This window comes from Trachymyrmex cornetzi, unplaced genomic scaffold (assembly GCF_001594075.2).
Source record: "Trachymyrmex cornetzi isolate Tcor2-1 unplaced genomic scaffold, Tcor1.1 scaffold85, whole genome shotgun sequence".
Classification (NCBI taxonomy): Eukaryota; Metazoa; Arthropoda; class Insecta; order Hymenoptera; family Formicidae; genus Trachymyrmex; species Trachymyrmex cornetzi.
In genome coordinates, this window is record NW_017300191.1 from 220,620 (window position 1) to 242,176 (window position 21,557).

Sequence of the window (21,557 nt, forward strand, 5' to 3'; positions counted from 1 at the left end):
CCCGTCGATTTGGTAATCAACTTTGGTTCGTGCAATCAAAGAAGAGGACGAACTTTAGTGGTAAACACCTGTTTCATCACCTAATCTAACTTACGAAACTGTAGAGATCTATCAAATCTCGCTTATCAAACTGCAATTGCGGTACAACCTGTGGTAGCGTGATAATGATTCATCGGCAAGTTGTTGAATTTAGCCTCCGAATAGGATCTCTTACACCTGTTAAATTTATAATGTCAAGTTATACCCAATTTGAGTTCACGGAGAGAATTTTTTTTAGAGTTTATCCTAAAAATATGGTAGTTCTGGGACAACATTGTATCTCGAAGAATTTTATGTAAATCATTCATTGATAAAATTATTATAAAATAAAATATAAAATATAAGTTTGATTAATTTTATTGAAGTGCATGGTAAAAATCTTTAAAATATTATATTTTATCACACCTATCATATTTTCAAGTTAAATTTTAAGAGACAATTCTGTCCGTGTTTCTATTGTTATATAGCAATTGTTACCTAAATATGTCGTTAATTTGATTAAAATAATAGAGTTGAATGATTTACCTCAAGAAAATGTATTAAATTTGACTCAAGTTAAATTTATTATTTGATTTATACATTTTGACACAGATAGAAGTTAAAAATAATGAAATGTTATTTAATTCAAGGGATCGAATTACCATTGCTTTTTTAATTTCTAAAGGTATAACTGTAATTGCATTTTATAATGATCTAGTCAAATAAATTATTATTATTCGTTATTATTGTTAATAATTATTTTTAATAATTAAATTGTTTATATATAATTATTATGATAATACACGAAAGTAATATGTTAGTTTATTATTTATTAATTATTATCTGTGATTACATTATACATACATTTTCCTAGGTGCAATATTTTTCTATAACATAATCAAATAAAAACTAAGATTTAATAATGTCACTAAATATCAAAATTTTACCAGCTCTCATCTATCTTTAATTGACTATAATTTGTAGATATATCAACTTGTTATTGACACAGAAAAATATTGAAGAAATACTTCTCTTATTTGGATATGCACAATTTTTTTAAAAGAGAAAACATATTTTTAAATATACTTGCAAAATACTAGCTATTTTCATATTATATTAGTCTATTTTGGTGAGCGAGTTTAGATCGCGAGACTTTATATAAGCTATAAGAGGATTAAATCGATTAATCCAATCGAATAAATGACGCTATTAGTTCTGCAACTGAACAAGAAAAAGTAAAATAGAATTAGAAATGGAGAAATTATATGTGTGTCGAAATAGATAAATAAAATAAATCGTTTCAAGAAGGTGAGACAGGGAAAATTAGTAGATACTAATTTATTTGTTCCATTTCTCACGGATTCGATGTTTAATCCGATAAACGTAGAGAACCATATATTGGATTATCGTATAAAAGCTCTCTTATAGCGCAATTATTATAAATATCGTGTTAACTGGTAATATCATTCACTGATGCCGATATTAATCAGTTAGAAGCACGCGGTCGTTGCCCTCGGAATAAAATTGTGTATTTTTAGTATTAACAATGTTTGCATTAAAAATGATAGTATTAATAATAGCGTGTTTATACAATGTTCGCACACGTATGCGCGCTTTCCGTGAAACTATGTAGAAAGTGTAATTGAAGTGAATCAGCTTGACAGCGCGATGACGAGCGGGACATTTGCGACGGTGAATATAACAGCGCAGGGACTATTCTGTATTTGTTTCCGGATTACGTTCCTCGATTTTCACCGAAATCAAGATTAAAACGTCCGATGAACGACGTGTGAATTGTCGTCTAAATATTTCTGACTGCCATTAACATATCGGTAAAGTGTAAAGGTTAAATTTGCACAATAAGTGGTGACGGGATTTATCGGATTATCCGTTATCGATCGGTCGAAATAAATTTTATTATTTATACCGCTCGGTAACATTGGTCCATCGATCATGACGTAAAGAGATGCAATGTAAATACATAGTCGTTTTACTTTACGGTTAAAGATCGATTACTTGCGTCAAATAAAATATAAAATAAAAATTTAATGAAAACACAGCGATGTTGCTCCTTTTTAATTAGAAAGATACTTTCCAACCACTCAGGATGTTCTGTTTAAAATTTAATGAAAAAAAAAATGATGGACTAACGCATCACTCTAATAGCACTTCTTCGCAGATCACTATTATAACAGACTTATCTCTGGATAGCAGAATTAATCGACCGTTAAAACTGTTCCCGAAACATCAATTTGCAACTTCTTTAATGTCATTAAATGCAATGAGTTGCTTATCTGCAAAGATAAGAAATAACATGTTGCAAATCCCGAGTAATTTCCGCTATCGCTCGTCAAGCAAGATCGCTTCATTCGACCGTGAATCGGCAGAATGCCGATTGTCGTAATACCAGAGTCGGATGTCATAATACACGTCGAAAATTAAAAAATCATCAAACACGAGAATAGGCAAACGAGGAAAATAGTTCGGCCAGTTCTAAATTTCCCCCGAAGCGCGCAATCCTCAATATCCTCGAAGAGGGGAACTATAAGAAGACATCTTAAGTACACTTACTTGTTGAATTCGCAGAGCTTCCGTAAGAGATCGGTAAAATCCCTCGAGTGGAGGTCTCTTTCCCCGCGACTATCCGCCGAGAGTGCGAAAGACGCGCGAAGAGCGAAGTTTCAAGTTCCTCTTCTTGCGGGAGAAACGTGGAGACGCGAAAGGTGATCTCGCCGACGACTTTCGGAAAAAAGTCGTCGACGATTATGTCGACGTGGGGACCGTTTGAACCGAACTGGCTGGGAAGAATTAAAAGTCCAAGGTGGCGATCGGCGACAACGCCGTGGATGATGGTACCTGGACGGGCGCTTTAACAGGTGGCACGCACGACAGAGTTCCTCACGGTCCAGAGTGCTAACGACGTGTGACGTCGACGCCACAGTGCGAGAGGGCTTTTATAGCCGGTCGGTGCCGCGGCCGACCCGACTCGATCCGTCTCCACTCGACTCGGCGCGACCTTCCTGCCTCCTGCCTGCCCAGAGACTCTTGGCCCTATCAACTGATTTGTCATTACGTCTTCCACTCCCAGGTCCACCACTGCAGCCTCCCTTCGCGCCTCTAATTCACCTTTCGTTGGAGCAGGATTCGTAAAGTAGACGTCATTTATCGATGCACACTCGTTCCTAGACGTCGCGCCTGTCACTTGATTCTTTTGTAAAATTATAAGGGAGTTGAATGAAACGTCCTTTAAATAGAATATAGAACCTTTTAACCTTGTTCCACATATTGCTTTAATCTAAGAGAGACTTTTTTTTTTTTAATTCTTTATTTATACAATTTTCGGAAATATGAGAGTTTTATTAGAAAAATTTTTATTGGAAGGAAAATTTTAATTATTGTATATATAAAATATTAGTTTACACAATGTTATTAATATGTAAATAATTATATTTTAATAACAATAATAATTAAATACATATACATATTTTAACATACATAGTAATTTTTTTCTTCTTTTTGAAGAAAGAACATTAATTTAAAAACATTAGTATATGATGGAATAATTTAAAAAATTAATCTATTCACTTAACAAAAGGGAAATCGTGTGATTAACATAACTTAAACAAATAAATATGTATTTATATCAGAAAAGAATATTACAGATTATATTTTACGCACAATATAATTTATATTTACCTGTATTTATATTTATACTATTTATATTAACTATTGAACAAATCTGTATTATTTGGAAAGAAAACGAGTTTTTGTCTTCATAATTAGTTTTCGCACGTTTATTTCTTATAAATGCGTATTTTAACATACTTCTAGTAATTATCTCTCTCCTTTTTATAGATTTATTTATTACTTCTATTTTTAGGCATTTTTTTAGTGTACCGGATTATACGTAAGTTCTATTGCTTTCCTTGTGTTTTATAAATACTTAAGTATCATTTGAAATGGAAATGGAATATCAAATTAAGTTCATTAATTAAGTTACCTGAGCAAGTATTAAAGATATAAATAACGTGGGAAGAAGAGCCAAACAGGATAAGGAATATTATTTCGTGTAAGATATATCCTTTTCCTCTGGTTATTTTTACATTTGCCACGGAATATCTATAAGAAAATAACCAGATCGGGCAATAACTTGTTATAAAAATGTTTTTATTTTAAAGAATAAGCAATCACGATATAAAAGAGCAGATTGAAACGTACATACATAAATTATTGAAAAGGATAGAAAATTGCAAAGCATACACTGCGAATTACTTAAATTTGTACGAGGAATACTTTTTATTATCTTTGCTGCAAAAAGTACCTAATTCGTTGAGTAGCACTTCTTCAATTTCTAAAACCTGTATAGATACTTTAAAAAATATTTGTGAATCTCCACAGTTCTTAATAAGTTATGTATTAATAAAATATGTTTCGCAACTCCACTTGTGACGTACTTACCAAATGCGTTATGAATTCATAATTTAAGCACCAACTGCGGAAACCCACATATAGATATTTTACTGTATTGGATTTATTGTTGAAGCAACAAATATTTTATTTTATTTTAATTAAAAATATTTATTAATGTTTATATAGGTATAATATAATATGCATTGTGTAAATAGTTGCTAGTGACTACAATTATGAACATCTGCATAAGCGCGAAACTTTGGATAATAAAGTTAACTGGAATTATGCGAGGATTCGTTCTAGTCATAATTATATTTTGAATATGATAATGGAATACCCTATACTTGTTGCCGTTTATTACCCAACATTTTCCATTACACGTAAATATATTAAATATCGAGGAACGCGCAGGTGTCTCGTACGTAATAAAATAATGCACAACAAATACGACGGTTTGTATAAAATATTGATAATATATTCTAACGGTATTTAAAGAAATATTAAAATATTGTTAAATGTTTCTTTGCAAATAAATAAAGAGATAAATATAAAAGAATTTCCGATGACGTTAAGCATGACAACGATAGATATTCTAAAAAATATTGTCCACTTTTTTTAAATATACCACCAAAGAAAGTATTTCAATTTGCAAAAACAGTACAATTTGTTAATTAAATAAAAATTTAAAATATGTTAATATTCAGATGTTTAAACGCTAAAATATAAAAAAGTTACACACGCGCGTAAATAACTTCGTAAATAAATGTGATAAAATCTTAAATAAATATTTAGACAAAACGTAATAAAATATTATTATTATTATTATCGTGAAAATTAAATTTGAAAAAGCTCTTGTTAAAAAGAACATTACGAAATCAATTGACAAGAATTAGAATTTGAATATATCATGTACGCACACTTTTACAAAGAACGGGACAAGAAGAGAATCTTAATTCAACGTACAATTTGTAAGTGTTAATTAACCGTTAATTCAATGAATACCAACGATAATAATCGAATGGTTCACTTACGTCATGCCATCGAATATATTGTTAAAACCGCTACTCGCTATAGTGAAATTCCACCCTAAAGTAATTAAACAGCCACGTCATCGAAGCGCAACTTTATCATGCCCATCGTCCTGCTCAACATCATTTCTGCCATTAACACTTCCATCGTCCTGAACCTCCTTCTAGAAGCTCTTGATGCTTTGGCACTTATGCCAACAACAATATACATTTCTATGCTTTTAATAGCGAACCATAAGATGGTTCATCAAATCTAAATCGTCTCTACGAAAAATATTAATTTCAATTCTGCTTCAATTTCCTATATTTTTATATTAAAAATCTTTGTTTGAGGTAAAAAAAAGAGAGATTATTTTTTTATACGACATATACAATACGCTTTTCACAGCTAAATAATTAATAGAAGATAATTTGTTATTAATATCATTTTAAAAAGATTAATTTAATACCTTTTTTCTGTTTTATATAAAGAAATATAGATAATTGGAACTTATATATATAATATATAATGCAGTGCAGTGGAATAACTAGTCGACTAAACCGACATCTCACCACACTTCATCAAAGTCACTAGTATTATAAGAAAGACATAAATATTAGTACATATTTAAATTTTTAATAATATGTTAACTATTTTTTATTAATTTTGGAATGCAAATTCTTGTACAATAATTTGTACAACATTTTATTACATTATCTTTAAAAAAATTCTTAAGAATTTCCTATAATATACGTATATGAATTTAATTTTTGAAACCGCTAAATCTTTTTAAAAGTACAAAACGAATTTCTTCCTGTTTGATGCATTCATATAGATGTAATTCAGAGAAACGAAAATGAGCTGAAAAGAATCAAAGAATCTGCAAAAAAAATAAAGAGATACTCAATTTAATTACAACGATTCACAGAAACATCCGGGTCATACATAAATTGCTTTATAAAAGATAGATACGGGAAACCTAAAGCTCATGATCAAACTAAAGAGAATTACTCTCGCTTGGATAAACAGATAAAAAATTACTATATTTTAATGTAATAACAAATTTTTTAACAATATTATATTTTAATGTTAATTGATGACATTAAAGATAAAAATTGGCAAAACATTTCATATAGGAAAATACAAGAATGAAAAAATGAATTAGCCAGACAACTCATCAAAAGTCCGAGAGTCTGAGTATTGTTTCAATCATCATTTTATTGAAACAACTCGGAACCAGGTAGTGCATTCCAATTGAATGCGCAACTTACGTGCACGTGTGTGTCTGGCGTTTGTATGCGAGCAGAAAAAGAGCGTAAAAAAAAGCTACGCTCGACATTTGCGAGTACGAGGCGAGCGTCAGATTAAAAGCGGAATTAATTAACTCACGTACAGTGTAATCCATTCGATGTATGTATATACTCGTGTGAGCGCACTGTCGACACTTTATTCGCATCCTTGCCGCACTTGCTGTTACACTGGTGATCGCAGCGGACAAAGGAGATTGATCATCCGTTTCATTCGATTTCGCGGTGAAACTGCTCGCGAGTTTCCTTTTATCAGATTACGAATGAAAAAAATGCCTTACGCGAACGGGACGCGGCCTACACACGACCAGCGATGTGCCTGTAATTTTATGTGCTTTGTAACGTAATGTATTCTGGATGAATTTTATATAAATGAGAGATTTTGTCTAGAATTTGAAATTATCCCTTTGTGAAAACCTTCATTCAGCTTTTAAAGAAATTTTACTGGAAACCTAATCATTATTTATTTTATTATTTATTGTCATTTAATGTCTAGGAAATTAATACTAAAATTCCAAGAAAATATCATTACTCTAAATTGTTATATAAAAAAAATATAGAATTCAGGAATAAATTATAGAGCTAATATTCCTCGCTTTATAAGATCTGGGACAGAAAAAAGATTATTCTCATAAATAAACGCGAATGGCACATATGCGTGTATCTTTATTTTATTTTATTAAAACAAATAAAAATAAAAATGTTGCAGAAAAATTAATAATTATTTATTATATCATATATCTCTTCTATGTCGCGCTAATTTAATAAAAAAAATGTAAATTTTGTTTTTGTATACCTCGATTTTTTCATGAATTTAAATTTGATATCAGTATCTAATGACTGACGATGCGTTAATGTATCTTTACAAATATTGCAATAACATTTATGCGCGAAAGGACATCATCATTTCAACACATTTCGAGAGTCATGCACTCGGATATTCATGGTATTTGACTCAAAGCAGAAACCGAACTCGATAAACGCATAATGACAACGAAGCGCAAATGGATCGATTCAATTAGACACAATCAAATCGTCGATGAGAACTATTACGTCTAACTGTCTCAACAACATTCTAGTTATTCCACGAGACAATCTTTTACTGAATTTTTCATCGAAAACGTTTGTTTTAAAATATTACGATATTTCGAGCTCCTTCCAAGTCAACACGAATTTCTGTATCGAATGGAATCAAAATATAAATTGCAGCAAAATATTGCATTTTCTCAATGGAATATCTCCTATGATTCAAGATTCAATCTAGTCTCCTATGATTCAAGATTCAATCTGTATATGTAGATAAACAACAGTAAAAATTTCCTTGCGCAGAAAAGTATTTTCTCAACAGTTTCGATCAATGCGAAAAATTTAATTAAGAATTTATTGCAATATTTTATTTTATTTATGTAAAATATTTTTTATTTTTATATAATTTAAATGTTAAAAATTGTTTTGTTACAAATATATAAAATACTTTATGCAGTATAAAGCATATATTTTATATAATAATTTCAATAATCTTTAATTACGTCTTAAAGCTTTGTGTAATTAATTTATAATTAATTACAACAAATTTTTATACTTTTATCACATTATCATATCATTTTTATTTATTGCATAAAACATAAAATTACTTTAAACGTCAAAATAATATATAAATTATTTTTGTATTTATGCTGTTTTTTCATTTTAATAATAATCGAATGAATATAACAATGAATATTTATTTATTAATATTAATCAATACAATAAATGTATTGATTAATTCATATTTAATTAAAATCTTTAGTTGTAAAATATTGAAATAATTTTCAAATCAATCATAAAATCAATTATACACATCAAACTAATCTAATGCCAGTTACCTTCGATGTATCGCAAGTGACATCTATTGTTTGAAAGGGCGGAATAAAACAAAAGACTTAAATATGTATGTGAGGGATTGTATGTATTGTAAATATGTGTGTATTTGAAATTCACACGGGGTCGCTGACGACAAAACGTAGGAGTTAAATTACATCTGCGATTTAATGACGATGTTAGACTCTGTTTTTTCAAGCGTGAAAACTAAATGTTTACGACGTTATGCTGCTGAGATAGAGAATAGCGACTGCCTTCTGGGACATATAATAATATATTCGACAGAAATTGTGACGATTGCTCGGTCGGCGCCCTCCGAAAGCGTGTAATATGGGTGCAAATGCGAAACACGCACGCACACACAGCGGGAGCGTGTTCTCCGTTTGTATAATTACGAATTACGAGCATGCTAATGTTGAATCTCGCAAGAATAGTGGGAGGAAATCGTATTCTATCGCAGCGATGTGCATATTTTGCAATAATAGGGTCGTCCGGAAAAAGAATGTAAAAGACGTCTCTTTTATCTCTTCTATCGAGTTCAACACGTCAAGTACAGGTAGTGGCATTATTCGTATATGTAAATGGTAATTAATTACTTTATCAAACAAAAAGGTGTGTATTTTAATGGCAAAGACGATTTCTCTTATTTTTACCTTGAGAATTATATATGGAATCTCTGTCAAAGCATCACTCCTTCGTGGCTACATAATGAAAATTCATCTTACGATTATAGAATTCTATTTTGCAGATCTTTTTTATATATAACTTTGAGTGTTTTCCACAATTTTTATATAGTTTTAAAACTTCTTAAAAAATTTCTTAAATTTATCATATGAGTTGGAATACTTTTCAGAAAATGCTGAGAAAGTCTCTCTCTCTCTCTCTCTCTCTCTCTCTCTCTCTCTCTCTCTCTCTCTCTCATCTCTCTCTCTCTCTCTCTCTCTCTCTCTCTCGCTCGCTAGAATTTTTAATATATTTTATATAATCTTTCTATATAAATTCTGCAATCTATTCTAATTACAGTAATTCTTATTCTAACAAAATTTCTCTTCCTTTAATTTCCGAAGAGAGCTTACAAAATCGGAAAAACTCAAGTATTTTTATAAACTCTTTATAAATATAAACTCTTTATAAATATAAAATATGAAAATGTTTTAAATATTATGAGAAATTATGAGAATGTTTTTCATCGTGATTTCTACAAAACTTCTCCGTTTTACCAAGTAATATTTAGATCCATTAACTTCTGTTTACAACTATCAACTTACTCTGAAACTAACTTCAAATTTCTCTGAATCGTGACGCAATAAGACATAAAAAGAACGACAGGAAAAGATTACTTTCTTGTATCTGAAAAGGTGTTATTTTTTATTGAATATAATTGTATATAATTCAATAAATCCAAAAGTTATTATATGCACAGCCTTATAATTTACGCAGTCAAGAAACTAAGTTATTGTCAAATATAAAAGGATAAAAAAAGGGTTTGATTTCATGCTGTTATTACGTTGCACAGCAAACAGCAAAGTTAATTGCTCACAGCAAAAGAACTCTCAGTCGGAATTATGAAACGTCTATTTCCTTGAATATTGCAGTTATTCATTAGAGGAGAAGGAAAAGAAATGTGCGATTTCTTCGCACCGAAAGAAAGACGCCAAATTGAAAGACCAATCTTAAAAAAAGTATATTCGAGCGTGCAATTATGCACAATCGGTTGATTTGTACCAATCAATTTTTATTCGCGCGATGTTGAATTGTGCATCAAATCGATATACTAAGGTAAAATCCCTCCCCAAAGCTGAATAATTACATAAGAAACGTAAAGAAACTAAATTAGCGGCGGATAATAATAAACAGAATTTGAAATTAAAGGGTTGGCGAAAGTAGAGCTCGCGATATCAGCTTATGATTAATTATGTACAAGCATAAGATTTTCTTAGTGATATAACTGAATCGCAATTAAAGTTACAGTGAGTTGCAACTTTCTTAATTAGCATGACTATCGACTTAATATTTTATGGTAATCGCCTTTTCTATCGTCCGATTTTGTATCATTTAATATCTGTAAATGATTTAATAATTTTTATAATATATATGTTTGGAAAATTGCAAAGCATAAAACGATTTCAATGCTTTGGAGTGGTGCCAAAGCATTTAATTCATGTATCTACCACACTGAATATTGTGAAAAATATTATAGAAAAGAAGTTACTTTTTTCTCAATCGAAATATCAGACATTATTTATAACGATAACAAGCAAATATATGTATCTTCATTAATAAAAAAGTTGTAGCATAGCAAAGCAAAAGAAATCTTGGGTGTGCCATACCAGGCATCGCAGGGTTAACATTAACGAAATAACACGGTGCTTAAAAAAGATCACCAAAAACTGGGCATCGTTTATATATTTGATTACAGATTAACAAATGGCAGTAATACAAGGATATCTTATCATATAATGTTTATACGCAATAATTAATTAGCTCGTCATATCAAACCAGATAAGAGAGAGTCTAACGATGTTTCAAATTTTAATAGTTAATATGAATTACAAATCTATTCCATATTTAGCTCGTACGTCATATTTAGTTCAAAATCTGACCGATTCCAAGTTTTGTTTGTCTAGTAAAAAATTGCTTATTGTTTAGTAAAAACAAAATGAATGTTATAGGAAAACACATGTCTTTCAAAACTGCTTTCTTCATTTCAAGAGTGCCAAGATTAACAGTCGCTTCAGCGCCATAGTATGTATTTAAAATTAAATTTGGCTGATTAATTCCAGTTATTTTATATGCAAAGTTATAGGCAGTGTTAAATTTGCCGTCAGTTTAATATCCATCGCTTAACAAAAAAGTTTTAAACGGCAGTTTCGTTTACAATTTAAAGAATATATCTACTTTCTCGACGCACTGTTACCTAATTTGAGTTACTTTTAATGATTCCTATAGGTCACCACTGTTTCTGTTCAATATGTCATTAATTTAATTTAACTAAAAACAATGGAGTCCGACATTTTAACTCAAGAAATGTATTAATTTGACTCAAATTTAATATTTTATTCACTGCGTTCACGAGGAATGCACTATCAGCGTCATTGCATCATTTCTATTCTTATTTTATATCTAATAAACGATAAAATGACATAATAGCGTTGATAGTGTGCTCGCCGAGTGCAACCTAAGTGTGTACTTTAATAATGTTAATATAAACGCTGTTTACTTTGAAACTAAGCAATTCTATCACAGAAATGAGTTAATTAGATGTAGTTGTTTTGTATTAAAATAATATATAATTTTAACATACTTGGAAATTTAAAATAACAAAATGTTACTTAAGGAATTGGTTTAAATTTGATCTTTTAACAGTGTAGACTAAATCGTATTCGTATTGTCGTACCACGGTGGCATCCATCTGGACGGTGTTTTGGGTCTCCCTCGAGAGACCCCCGGTATTGGGACATCGAGGCTTCTATCGGTACGTTTTCTGCGATCGCTACTTCTACCTGATACGTTCTTCGAAGCGTTATCTAGGATTACAAATGGTTGATCATTCGCGCGACGGTCTTGTCGGCTTCTGCCAAAACTGGGTGAATACGGCCTGGCGACGTCGTCACGAATTACTCGGTCAGCCGAAGGGCTGCGTATTCTTTCGGAAGACTGTCCAAGTCGACCGAATCCTCGCCGCTCGTTGTCAACATCGCAAACGTGTAAACGATACGTTGGACTGGGAGATCGGGTCCTCGTGACGATCGTGCGATCCAAATCCAACTGCGTCGGTCTCGGCGCCGCTGCGGCTTGGGACAACTTGGAGCTTCTAGAAATCGAATGTAAAAAGTTTTTGCTGTACAAAGAGCAAAGTGAAAAGTTTTTAAATTTAACGCTACTTCTTGAATGTTAAATTTTTACATGTCTCCACTCGGAAAAGGATGTTATATTAACAACATTAGCTATAACAGTCTAATTGAAAATAATCTTGTTAATTTTCAAAGACTGTATTATTAATGAAGTAAATAACATTTTATTAAAACAAGAGTATATTTGTTTTAATAAAAATTTATACTGTTACTGAATACAAGGTTATTTTCAACTTGCCAGCTGTTAATACAATATTTGTTTATTCGTGCAAATTTCCATCTCAAAAAAATTCTTGACTTTAATCTCGTTTACAAACAAACGTTTTTTTTCTTTAAAATATCAACAAATATAAACGTACCTTCTACTAGCAGGCGGTGGTTTCCCAGTGACGTTCTCTTGATGGATCCGCGTGTCTAGCACACAAAAAGCATCCTGTCCTGGAGCGACGGTTTTGTCTCCACTGCTCAACCAGTGGTGTTCCTTCCTTGTAATTGGACTACGATTACCTCTACCACGAGTAGTTCTAAGATCATCGCAACTTTGACGATCGTATTTTGCGCAATAAACATTCCTGTATTCCGGTTGAAGATCAAGATTACCCTCCAACCGCAGATTAGCCGGCATCTTCAGCGTCTCGACTCTCGGTACGTATCCGTAGGGAACATACTGGGATCTCACTTCGCTAGTGGGCTCATATTCATACATACGGCCTTCATGAGGAATCGGTTTGCCGTAACACGCGCTGCTACGACCAGAAGAAGACACTCCTGTCGGTCGCAGCATCGTCGGTGGTTTACGGTAGATGGGACGATCTCGGGGATAATCGAGATACTTGGAATGATACTCTGGATCCTGATCGATCTTTATAGAAAATTTAGAGCGCGACGGCGAAGTCATCTTTGAGCCATCGGCGCGACCTATCTCGGTATCCGGTTTCGCGATCTTTGGTCGTTCACGTGGAAAATCCTAACAATTATATTCTATGAAATCTTAGATGATTCTATAATTGTCACGTTAATAGAAAACACATCGCAAAATTAAGAACTTTTCAGAGTAGTTTCAAAATTCTTTCTAAATTGGAACAATGTTGAAACAGCGACATGCATAACTTCACTTTCTTTCCATGTTGTACTTTCAATTATAATGTATTCTTTAAAACTATGTCATGAGTTTTCAAAGATTATATGTAAATTTCATCACTTAAAATTGTGACAGTTTTTCTGTTTCCACACAAACAATGTGCCGTTTTTCTACAAAAATTAGTATTTAGAATCGATTTCTTTTATCTCAAAAGAGCTATCTTGACTTATATGTTCTTTTCTATCACCGCGGAGATATATATGAGATATATCTATTTTAATATACATATATTAAGATATATAGAGCTTAATAAATTAATTTTCAACAAATACCTTATATGCATCACGATATTCAGGAACTTCGAGCGGCCGATTATTTAGATCTTCCAATTTCGACACCAACATTTTCATCTCCTCATCTTTCCTCCGCTCCTCTTCTTGACTTCTCATCCATTTGTTTTCTTCATTATTGTCTTTAACCCGTTCAACCATTTCTTGTGCCTGTTTAACGCAAGGATGAGCGAAATTTTCGGTGCTCTCGGTGTTTTGGTAAAAGTCTCCGCCAGCTTTTAAATGCATTTGAGGTTTCTGTGGCCGCGATTTATCTGTAATATGTACTCCAAAGAAAAGGGGATGACGACAAAAAAAAGGGAATAATCCTAAAGTGATCAGACTAGAGATTGAAATTGAGATTGGATTGGAATTTATAACAAATCAAAAGAAAGAAAACTAATCTCAAGTTCGATGAACTGTGCTTTGATTGATTAAATTTTAATCTTAATTCCTAGTCTAGTCACGGCCTGTATCAGATTACAGATTTAGATTGAGATTGGATCGAAATTTGACAAATAAAAGCAAAGTTCACTAAACTTGATATTGGTTTTGTTTCTTCTGATTGGTTAAATTTCAATCCAGTCTCTAGTCTGATAAGCTTAAAGAAAGCTATTATATTTTACTAAATACATTTTAAACGGTAATATTTTTAATTCTAAATATAAACGGCAATTGATATTCTTTAAAATTTTCCTTAACTTATAGCTATGAAAATAATTTTTTAATTTTAATTATTTATGTATACATTTTTTTTTACACTAAATTATTTGTTATAAGTTATTTAATACTTCATGTTACTTTTAATTTAATGCTGTTACCTTTGACGCTGTAGTCCCTAAACACATCGGTATATTCCGGCATAAAGTAAGTATCCCCCTCGAGTTTTAAGTTCGTGCTTCGCCTCAACAATTCTGGCCTTCGTGCCCCCACGAAAGGGACGTATTTGTCCTGATTTTCCGTCGCTGTTTCCAACTCACCCTCCATCTTCAAGTGGGTGGGTACACGCATGAGTTCCGGTCGGCTAACGTTGAGCCACTCGATAAATTTCTCGCACTTCTCCGTCATGGTGTCCAAATCACCTTCCATTTTCAGGGATGTAGGTCGGCGTATGAGCTCAGCACGATGCTGACCCTCATAAGGTACGTATGCTGAATATGTTTCCGTATCGGTATAAAAATCACCGCTGCACTTCAAGCTGGTACCCCTTTTCACAATGCAATAACAATGAATTCATATATAAGATGACAACAAATTAAAATGCAGTGATTATAGCAATGCAAAATAACCTCCATTTTTTTTATATGACTTCGATTTTTTGATAATTTATATTATTTATAAAATATATGATTCTTACTTCTCTTTGAATCTTTGACCTTTACTTCTTCTCTAAATCAGAAATTAATTTCAAAACTTTAAATTACTCAATGCGACATTACATTTAAAGATTTTATTTTAAATAAGATTTTTGTATATACTTTGCATAATTATAAAGAATTTAATTATTTGCTTCAATTGGTGTGTCAACATAAGAAATAACTTATTACGTATTTATAGTCATTTATGATTTGCGAAATAAAATGCTTTGAAATATACGCTCGTATTTTATTAAATGTCACAGAAACTCAACAAAGAATACAAGAAAGCCAAGAGTCGATTCCATTGCCAATTTAGTTGCATGACAGTCAGTTTTATACTTCTTCGATTTGCTAAACTCGCGTGTTTCGGAACAGTTCGATACGATGAGCTTACAGGATTCACGACGTAAAAGACATCTTCGTGAAATTAACTAAACGAATGAAAATTAGAATTGGATCAATGCACATTATAATATAATGATATTTCAGGATTGTCTTTTCGTATTTTAAATTATTTATTGTCTTTTTAGCTTGAAGATTTATGTTTTAATAAAAATTATATATTTTATTGATATTATAGTATTATTATGTTATATTTCATGTTCATTCCTTGGTAGCAAGCTGACGTCAAAATAACGTCATTTGACGTCCAAAAAGACGTCATTTGACGTCAAAATGACGTCAAAATGACGTAGCTTGCTAGCCGCTATGTTTGTCTAACTGTATAAATATATATTTGTTAATTATATAACGCGATTTTATAATTATACTAATGCAATTTGTACTAGCAACAATTGAATTTTACTTTCTGAATGAAGGGCGTCTCATTGAACTGTCGAATTGACGAACTCCCGTCTCCATCACTTCGTTTCCATGAACCACTTGAGAGGAAACACTCTCATTTTTTCCAGGTGAATTCTCGACTTCGGCTTCATGTTCTTTAAGATCCATGCAATTCGAAGGTTGCGCATTTTCAGGAGTTCCATCTACGTGCAAATAATCTTCAGGCCAGAAATTTTCCTATTACATAAATTATTACATAAATTATTTAAGTATAAATTAGTATACAATTTTAATGTAGAGAATGTTAAAAAAGATAAATTTTCACACACAAGCACAGTGTACAAAAATCTGCCTTTTTTATTGCTCACTAAAAGCAAAAAAAATGTTTAATAAATTCAAAAGACAATATTTGATATAAAATATAATTTAATTAGCGGTAACGCAAGTAACTCTCATGTGCTTATTTGATATAAATGTAATGTAATTAATAATTGTATACAGTAAAACTCCGTTTATCCGAATATATTAGGACACGACATTTCCGATAATAAAGGCTCACTAGCTTCTACTAGTTCCAATAATAGGACCTAACTTTCAGAAAACTGAAGTCGAGCACGTTGAGCTCCTATTATCTAAATTATGGCGTCGTTTATTTCAGATAATAAGAGCTCACGTATATGATTTCGTAGATTTGGAACTGAACACAAACTTCTTTGCATAAATGGAGTGCAGATGAACAAAGTTCTACTGTATATTGTTTTATAAAGATCTTGTCTTTTAATTGATCATAATATAATTTAAAAATTTACGTTCTATTTCATTAAACAACTAAACAAATTAAAATATATCAAAAGGACTTTTTATTTCTCGAAGTAAAATATGTATATATTTTATATGGATACCTTAGACAGTTCTTTAACATTTGCACCGAATGCGCGCCGATATTCAGAAGCTGAACACTGGACTACCGATTCCGGGTAAGATTGCAGATTGTCCTTCGGTTGATCCTGCACCCGTTTCCTCCGATAGCGAGCCAGCTCGTCGACCGTTAATTCCTCGAGAAATGGCCATCTTTCCTTGGTCTTGCTCTTACGTCCTTTGCCCTTGCCCTTACCATGCGCTACCTCGGAATCCGAGGACGACTTACCGACACCGCGAGGGGAGGATCTTTGCCTAATCGTAGTCGATCAGAAAGTGACACCGTTTAACAGAATTTAAAGTCTACTGATTTTATTTTTATTAAATATAATATTTCATCTTATAATTTTGTTTCAAAAAGTAATTGTTCGCCAAGCTTTTTTTTTTTAATTTTCAATATGAAACTTCTCTAAACTTAATTTAGACCGTCGGCTTCACAAGTATTGCGGGCGAGCAGGACAATTTGCGACATGATGTGGCTAGACAGCCTGAGCTTACTGAAGATGACGAGGAACCGAAGTCGCGAATTAAGGATATAGGAGGGCGGGCCGACAGGAGCGGCGAGGAGGCACAGGGAGGACGAGGAACAGGAAGAGAATGGTACGATGGTACCGAACATGCCGTTACAACGGCTCTCCTAGACGCGACGAATCGATCTGCAAAATGCGCGGAGAGCTTGAAAAATAAATTTCATCCTGGCTTAACAGCTCGTGCGCACGTCAGTCTCTTCGCGAATTTGTGTCAAAGATAAACATGATGTGCGTAAGATGTTTTCAAAATATCGTAGTTTTGACTATAATCATTGCCATAGAAAGAAATTTTGAGAACTAGATGAACTTGTTTTTTTTCCTAATAAATTGTAATTAATTATCAAATAGCTCTGAAGAGAAAGATACACAGAAAAAAGACTATTCTTATATCAACTATAATATACTCATATATAAGCAAAAATATTATAATCTTGCTTCAAAGAATATCAACCTTGATTTGATTAAATTTGTTTTGATGCGAGTATTACCTTGCACTTAATTCAAGACTTGCTCAATTAAAAATCTTATATCAATACAAATTTAAGACTAAAATTTTTAAAGCAAGATTACAATATTTTTGCTTATATATGAGTATATTATAGTTGATTTAAGAATAGTCTTTTTTTCTAGGTAATCGAGAAATTAATATGACCTTTATAATTAATAAATAAATTATTCATCAATTATAAATAATATGTCTAAATTACACTATTTCTACTTTATCTAAAATAAATTTCTTCCTACACTTAATTTATTTGAACCGGCAAAGAGTTTAATCAAGTAAATGTATACTTTTATCATTAACCTTTCAATTCATGCTGATTTTCCAAACATAATTAGTCATAAATGGGACAAGCGGCTGACCCTAAAAAAATTATCTGTAGAATAGCATGTTTATGATGTTACCGTTTATGATCTCACTGTTGCCAAATATTTTGCATAAGTGCAGGCTAAAGTAAGTCAGCTATACGGTACGTAAAGAGTATGTAAAAATATTTTTCCCTTCCGCTTTAAACCCTTCTTCGTCGGAAATTTGATAAAGCGAATTGACAATCTATTCGAACCTGACAGCTTGTTTTGGTATCGTTTTACTCGGGCACGAATTGCGTATATACCCGTATCCTTTTTTTTTTCTTTCTCGTCCTTACAACTCGCGCGTTCGTCGATTTACTCTCTGGTCGATTCGTAATACCGAGGTTTCGTTTTGCTCGACCCAATGGCCCCGATTTCAACGGACCCTACTCTATCCCCACACCGACTTTCTCCGCACGACAAATCTGTATGGGCGGCTAAATTAATGTCCGTACCACGTGGTCCTTGCACGCACCGGTCGACACGCGATTCAATGTACCACCGGGTTCGCCGGCCGGTCAGTTATTCTACTGTCGCGGTGCGTGATTCAATCTGAACGCATTTTACAGAGCCACCGTAGGTGGCTTGCACGCGAGCTTTCTTCATGGGAGGAATCCAGGCCGTGGCCATCAAAAGTCTTACCTATCTCGTCTCTTATCGCCATTGCTTTACAAATTAGTACTATAATTAGATACGCTAGCGAGACGAATTGAATATTTTATTTAGCGACATTTCAACCCTTGTCCGTGTCTTATTTATCCCCCAGTCTTAAAATTCCGCAGCACCACGTTTATTTGATGGAACACCTTTTTACCGCATTACTTTGTAAAATTAATGCAGTAAACGATATATATCTCGTTTAAGCTGTTAAATTGTCTAGGCGTGATCTAACGATCGGGGTAAATGGGATTAAACGGCGATGATCATTTAGTTGAAAGCACGTTTGCGAAGTGCTTGCCACTTATCAAATTGAAAAAGACTCTCGAAAGTATCGCGCAAAGGCGAGAAAATAATCAATAATATTGACGATTGTAATCTTCAATATTGATAATCGATTGTTAATAGCTATCTAATTATGGATATTTTATAGAGGGCCTATTGTGTCCTGAATTTTAAATACACATAAAGTAAATGTATTATATTGGCACAGCATACATTTCTATTATTTATAAAATGTACTTTATTTTGTCATTTAAATCCTGTAATATCTGTATATTATTATAACTACAGCAGTAATGTATATTTATAAAAGCTTCATATATCTTTATAAACAAAAATTTATTAAGAATAAAAATAGTAATAAACAAATAAAATAATATTATAAAAAATGTTAAATGCAACTATCATTATTTTAACACAGAAAATGACGAAAAAGAAAATGAGCAAAAACAATTCTTATAAAAAATTTATTTTAATCGCGAATTGTTTTTCACATAAATAAATAACGGAAGTTTATTTAAATAAGAAAGAAGTAAATAATGCTTTCTAAATTCTTTGGAGTAGAATCTCACTTTAAAAAATAAAAATTAAGCCAATCTTGAACAAGAGTCAAATTTCGATCTTTTCAAAAATTTCATTTCCCTCTCTCATAAAAGTTGCAGAGATTGGAGAAGGGTGGTTTAATATTATTATTTTGTATGTAATATATTTGGTTTGGATTGGACTAGTCTTTATCTGGCAAATTTAAGATTTAAATCTTTACAGGAAACAGCACGGCAATGCGAGCGAATAATTATTCTACGAATCCGAGTTAAAGAGTTAATTAAACGGCGTAACGTGTAAGTATACTTCGATCGTGGCAAGAAGCAGCGCGAAATGTTACCTTTTGCCGGGACGGTCGCTTTTGCCCTCGCCCATCGCATCGTCCTACCCAGCGATTGCCCCTTCGAAGGATGCGAGGTGGTGACGGTCAAAAAGATCGGGGGATGTGTCGTCTTCGGGTTGGTATTCGCGGTAAATGAAGAAGAGGAAAAGGTGCGAAAGAAGATGTAAGCCGAGCCAAGCCTTCCTTCTGGCGTGACTGGCTTTTCGGAGATGTTGATAAGAAGGTGAGAGCCGGTGTGATACACCTGCGCAGTTGTGAGGGTTGGTCCGCCCCGCGGCAGGGTGGTGAATAGGTAGTTTTGAGACGTCAGCTTAGATGGAGACTTTAACTTGTTAGTTAAATAACGCAGTTTAATAAAAGATCGAAAGCAATAAAATACAATTTCAATCTTGGAAACGTCCTGTTAAGTTAGAATTTTGAGATTAAGATTATTAAAGAGAGCTGTTTCTACATAATATTCATCATACTACGGCGTAAAGTGTGCTAAAAGAATTCCAAATAGAGTATGTTATTGAAATTTTCAATTTCAAGGATATTTATTGTAAATAATTAGGATAATAATAAAGTATTTATTAGAGTATAAATTATATGTTGAGCCTAATTAAGTTGCAGGATTGCTTAAAAAGCACAAATAATTTAACAAATGTTAAATCCGTTTTATTATCTTATTTGAATTATTTGTATTCGATAATCTGCAGAGAAATCCTTATATTACAAATAATATATTATAAATCGATATGTACGTGTTATAAATATATAATAATAAATAATAAATGAAATATTGAATAAGTGTATGTAATAATAAGTTGTACAATATATGTTGATAATTAAATTTTATATACAAATTAGATAGTTTTAATCCTGTAATTTATAATAAAATTTTGAACGGTTGATTAAACACTTGATAAGTAAAAACAATTTATTAAGTTTAATGTGTAATTAGACGTAAAGAATGAAATTTATATCATATTTTAATAAAAAACATATTTATGTAAATTAATCCATTATATTAATTTATATAAATTAGTTCATTACATTAATTTCTCTATATTATTTGTATCTAATTGTAAGTAAAATTACGTAATTTTAATGAATCAAAAGATTTTAATAAATCAAAATGATTTCGCAAATTAATGTTACTTTATTATCTTTAGTAATCGAAATCGTACACAATTTCAATGCTTTTAAAATATAAAAATTACAGAAGAAAAAATATAATACTAACTTAATTTCTGTAAATTTTTTTCCATAAAAATAAACACAGACTTTATCTTTTAACTTTATTAATGATACATACCATGAGTTCGAAAAAAATTAATTGTATTATGCAACACCACACGCACACATTTGAAAAAATTCAATCGGATCATCTTGAAAACATTTTACTAATTTTAGACATAATTTTTTAAAACTTGCCGAGTCGC

General features: G+C 31.9%; 2 protein-coding genes across 2 annotated transcripts in view; both read right to left on the reverse strand.

Moving 5' to 3' along the window:
• Nucleotides 1–2,651, reverse strand: part of Dh44 (corticotropin-releasing diuretic hormone 44) — a 33,530-nt gene extending 30,879 nt beyond the window's left edge. The window contains exon 1 of the mRNA XM_018519816.1: nucleotides 2,590–2,651. The gene's annotated coding sequence lies outside the window, so the exon portion shown is untranslated. The remainder of the gene's footprint in view (nucleotides 1–2,589) is intronic.
• A 9,324-nt stretch (nucleotides 2,652–11,975) lies between these two features.
• LOC108769079 (uncharacterized) lies at nucleotides 11,976–20,246 on the reverse strand. Its single transcript, XM_018519865.1, has 7 exons — nucleotides 20,131–20,246; nucleotides 16,911–17,181; nucleotides 16,031–16,245; nucleotides 14,689–15,074; nucleotides 13,871–14,142; nucleotides 12,817–13,424; nucleotides 11,976–12,417 (listed from the first exon to the last, which is right to left on the reverse strand). Exons 1-7 carry the CDS (start codon nucleotides 20,163–20,165, stop codon nucleotides 11,976–11,978), a joined length of 2,229 nt encoding a protein of 742 aa, XP_018375367.1. The 5' UTR covers nucleotides 20,166–20,246.
• Between the last annotated feature and the right edge of the window lie 1,311 nt (nucleotides 20,247–21,557).

Coding starts and splice junctions, on each gene's coding strand:
- LOC108769079 (XM_018519865.1), bottom strand. CDS start 20,165: ATGGGCGAGGGCAAAAGCGACCGTCCCGGCAAAAG. Junction 15,075..16,030: donor AGACGCCCTTCATTCAGAAA/GTAAAATTCAAT, acceptor CATTGTGAAAAG/GGGTACCAGCTTGAAGTGCA. Junction 12,418..12,816: donor CCACCGCCTGCTAGTAGAAG/GTACGTTTATAT, acceptor TTCGATTTCTAG/AAGCTCCAAGTTGTCCCAAG.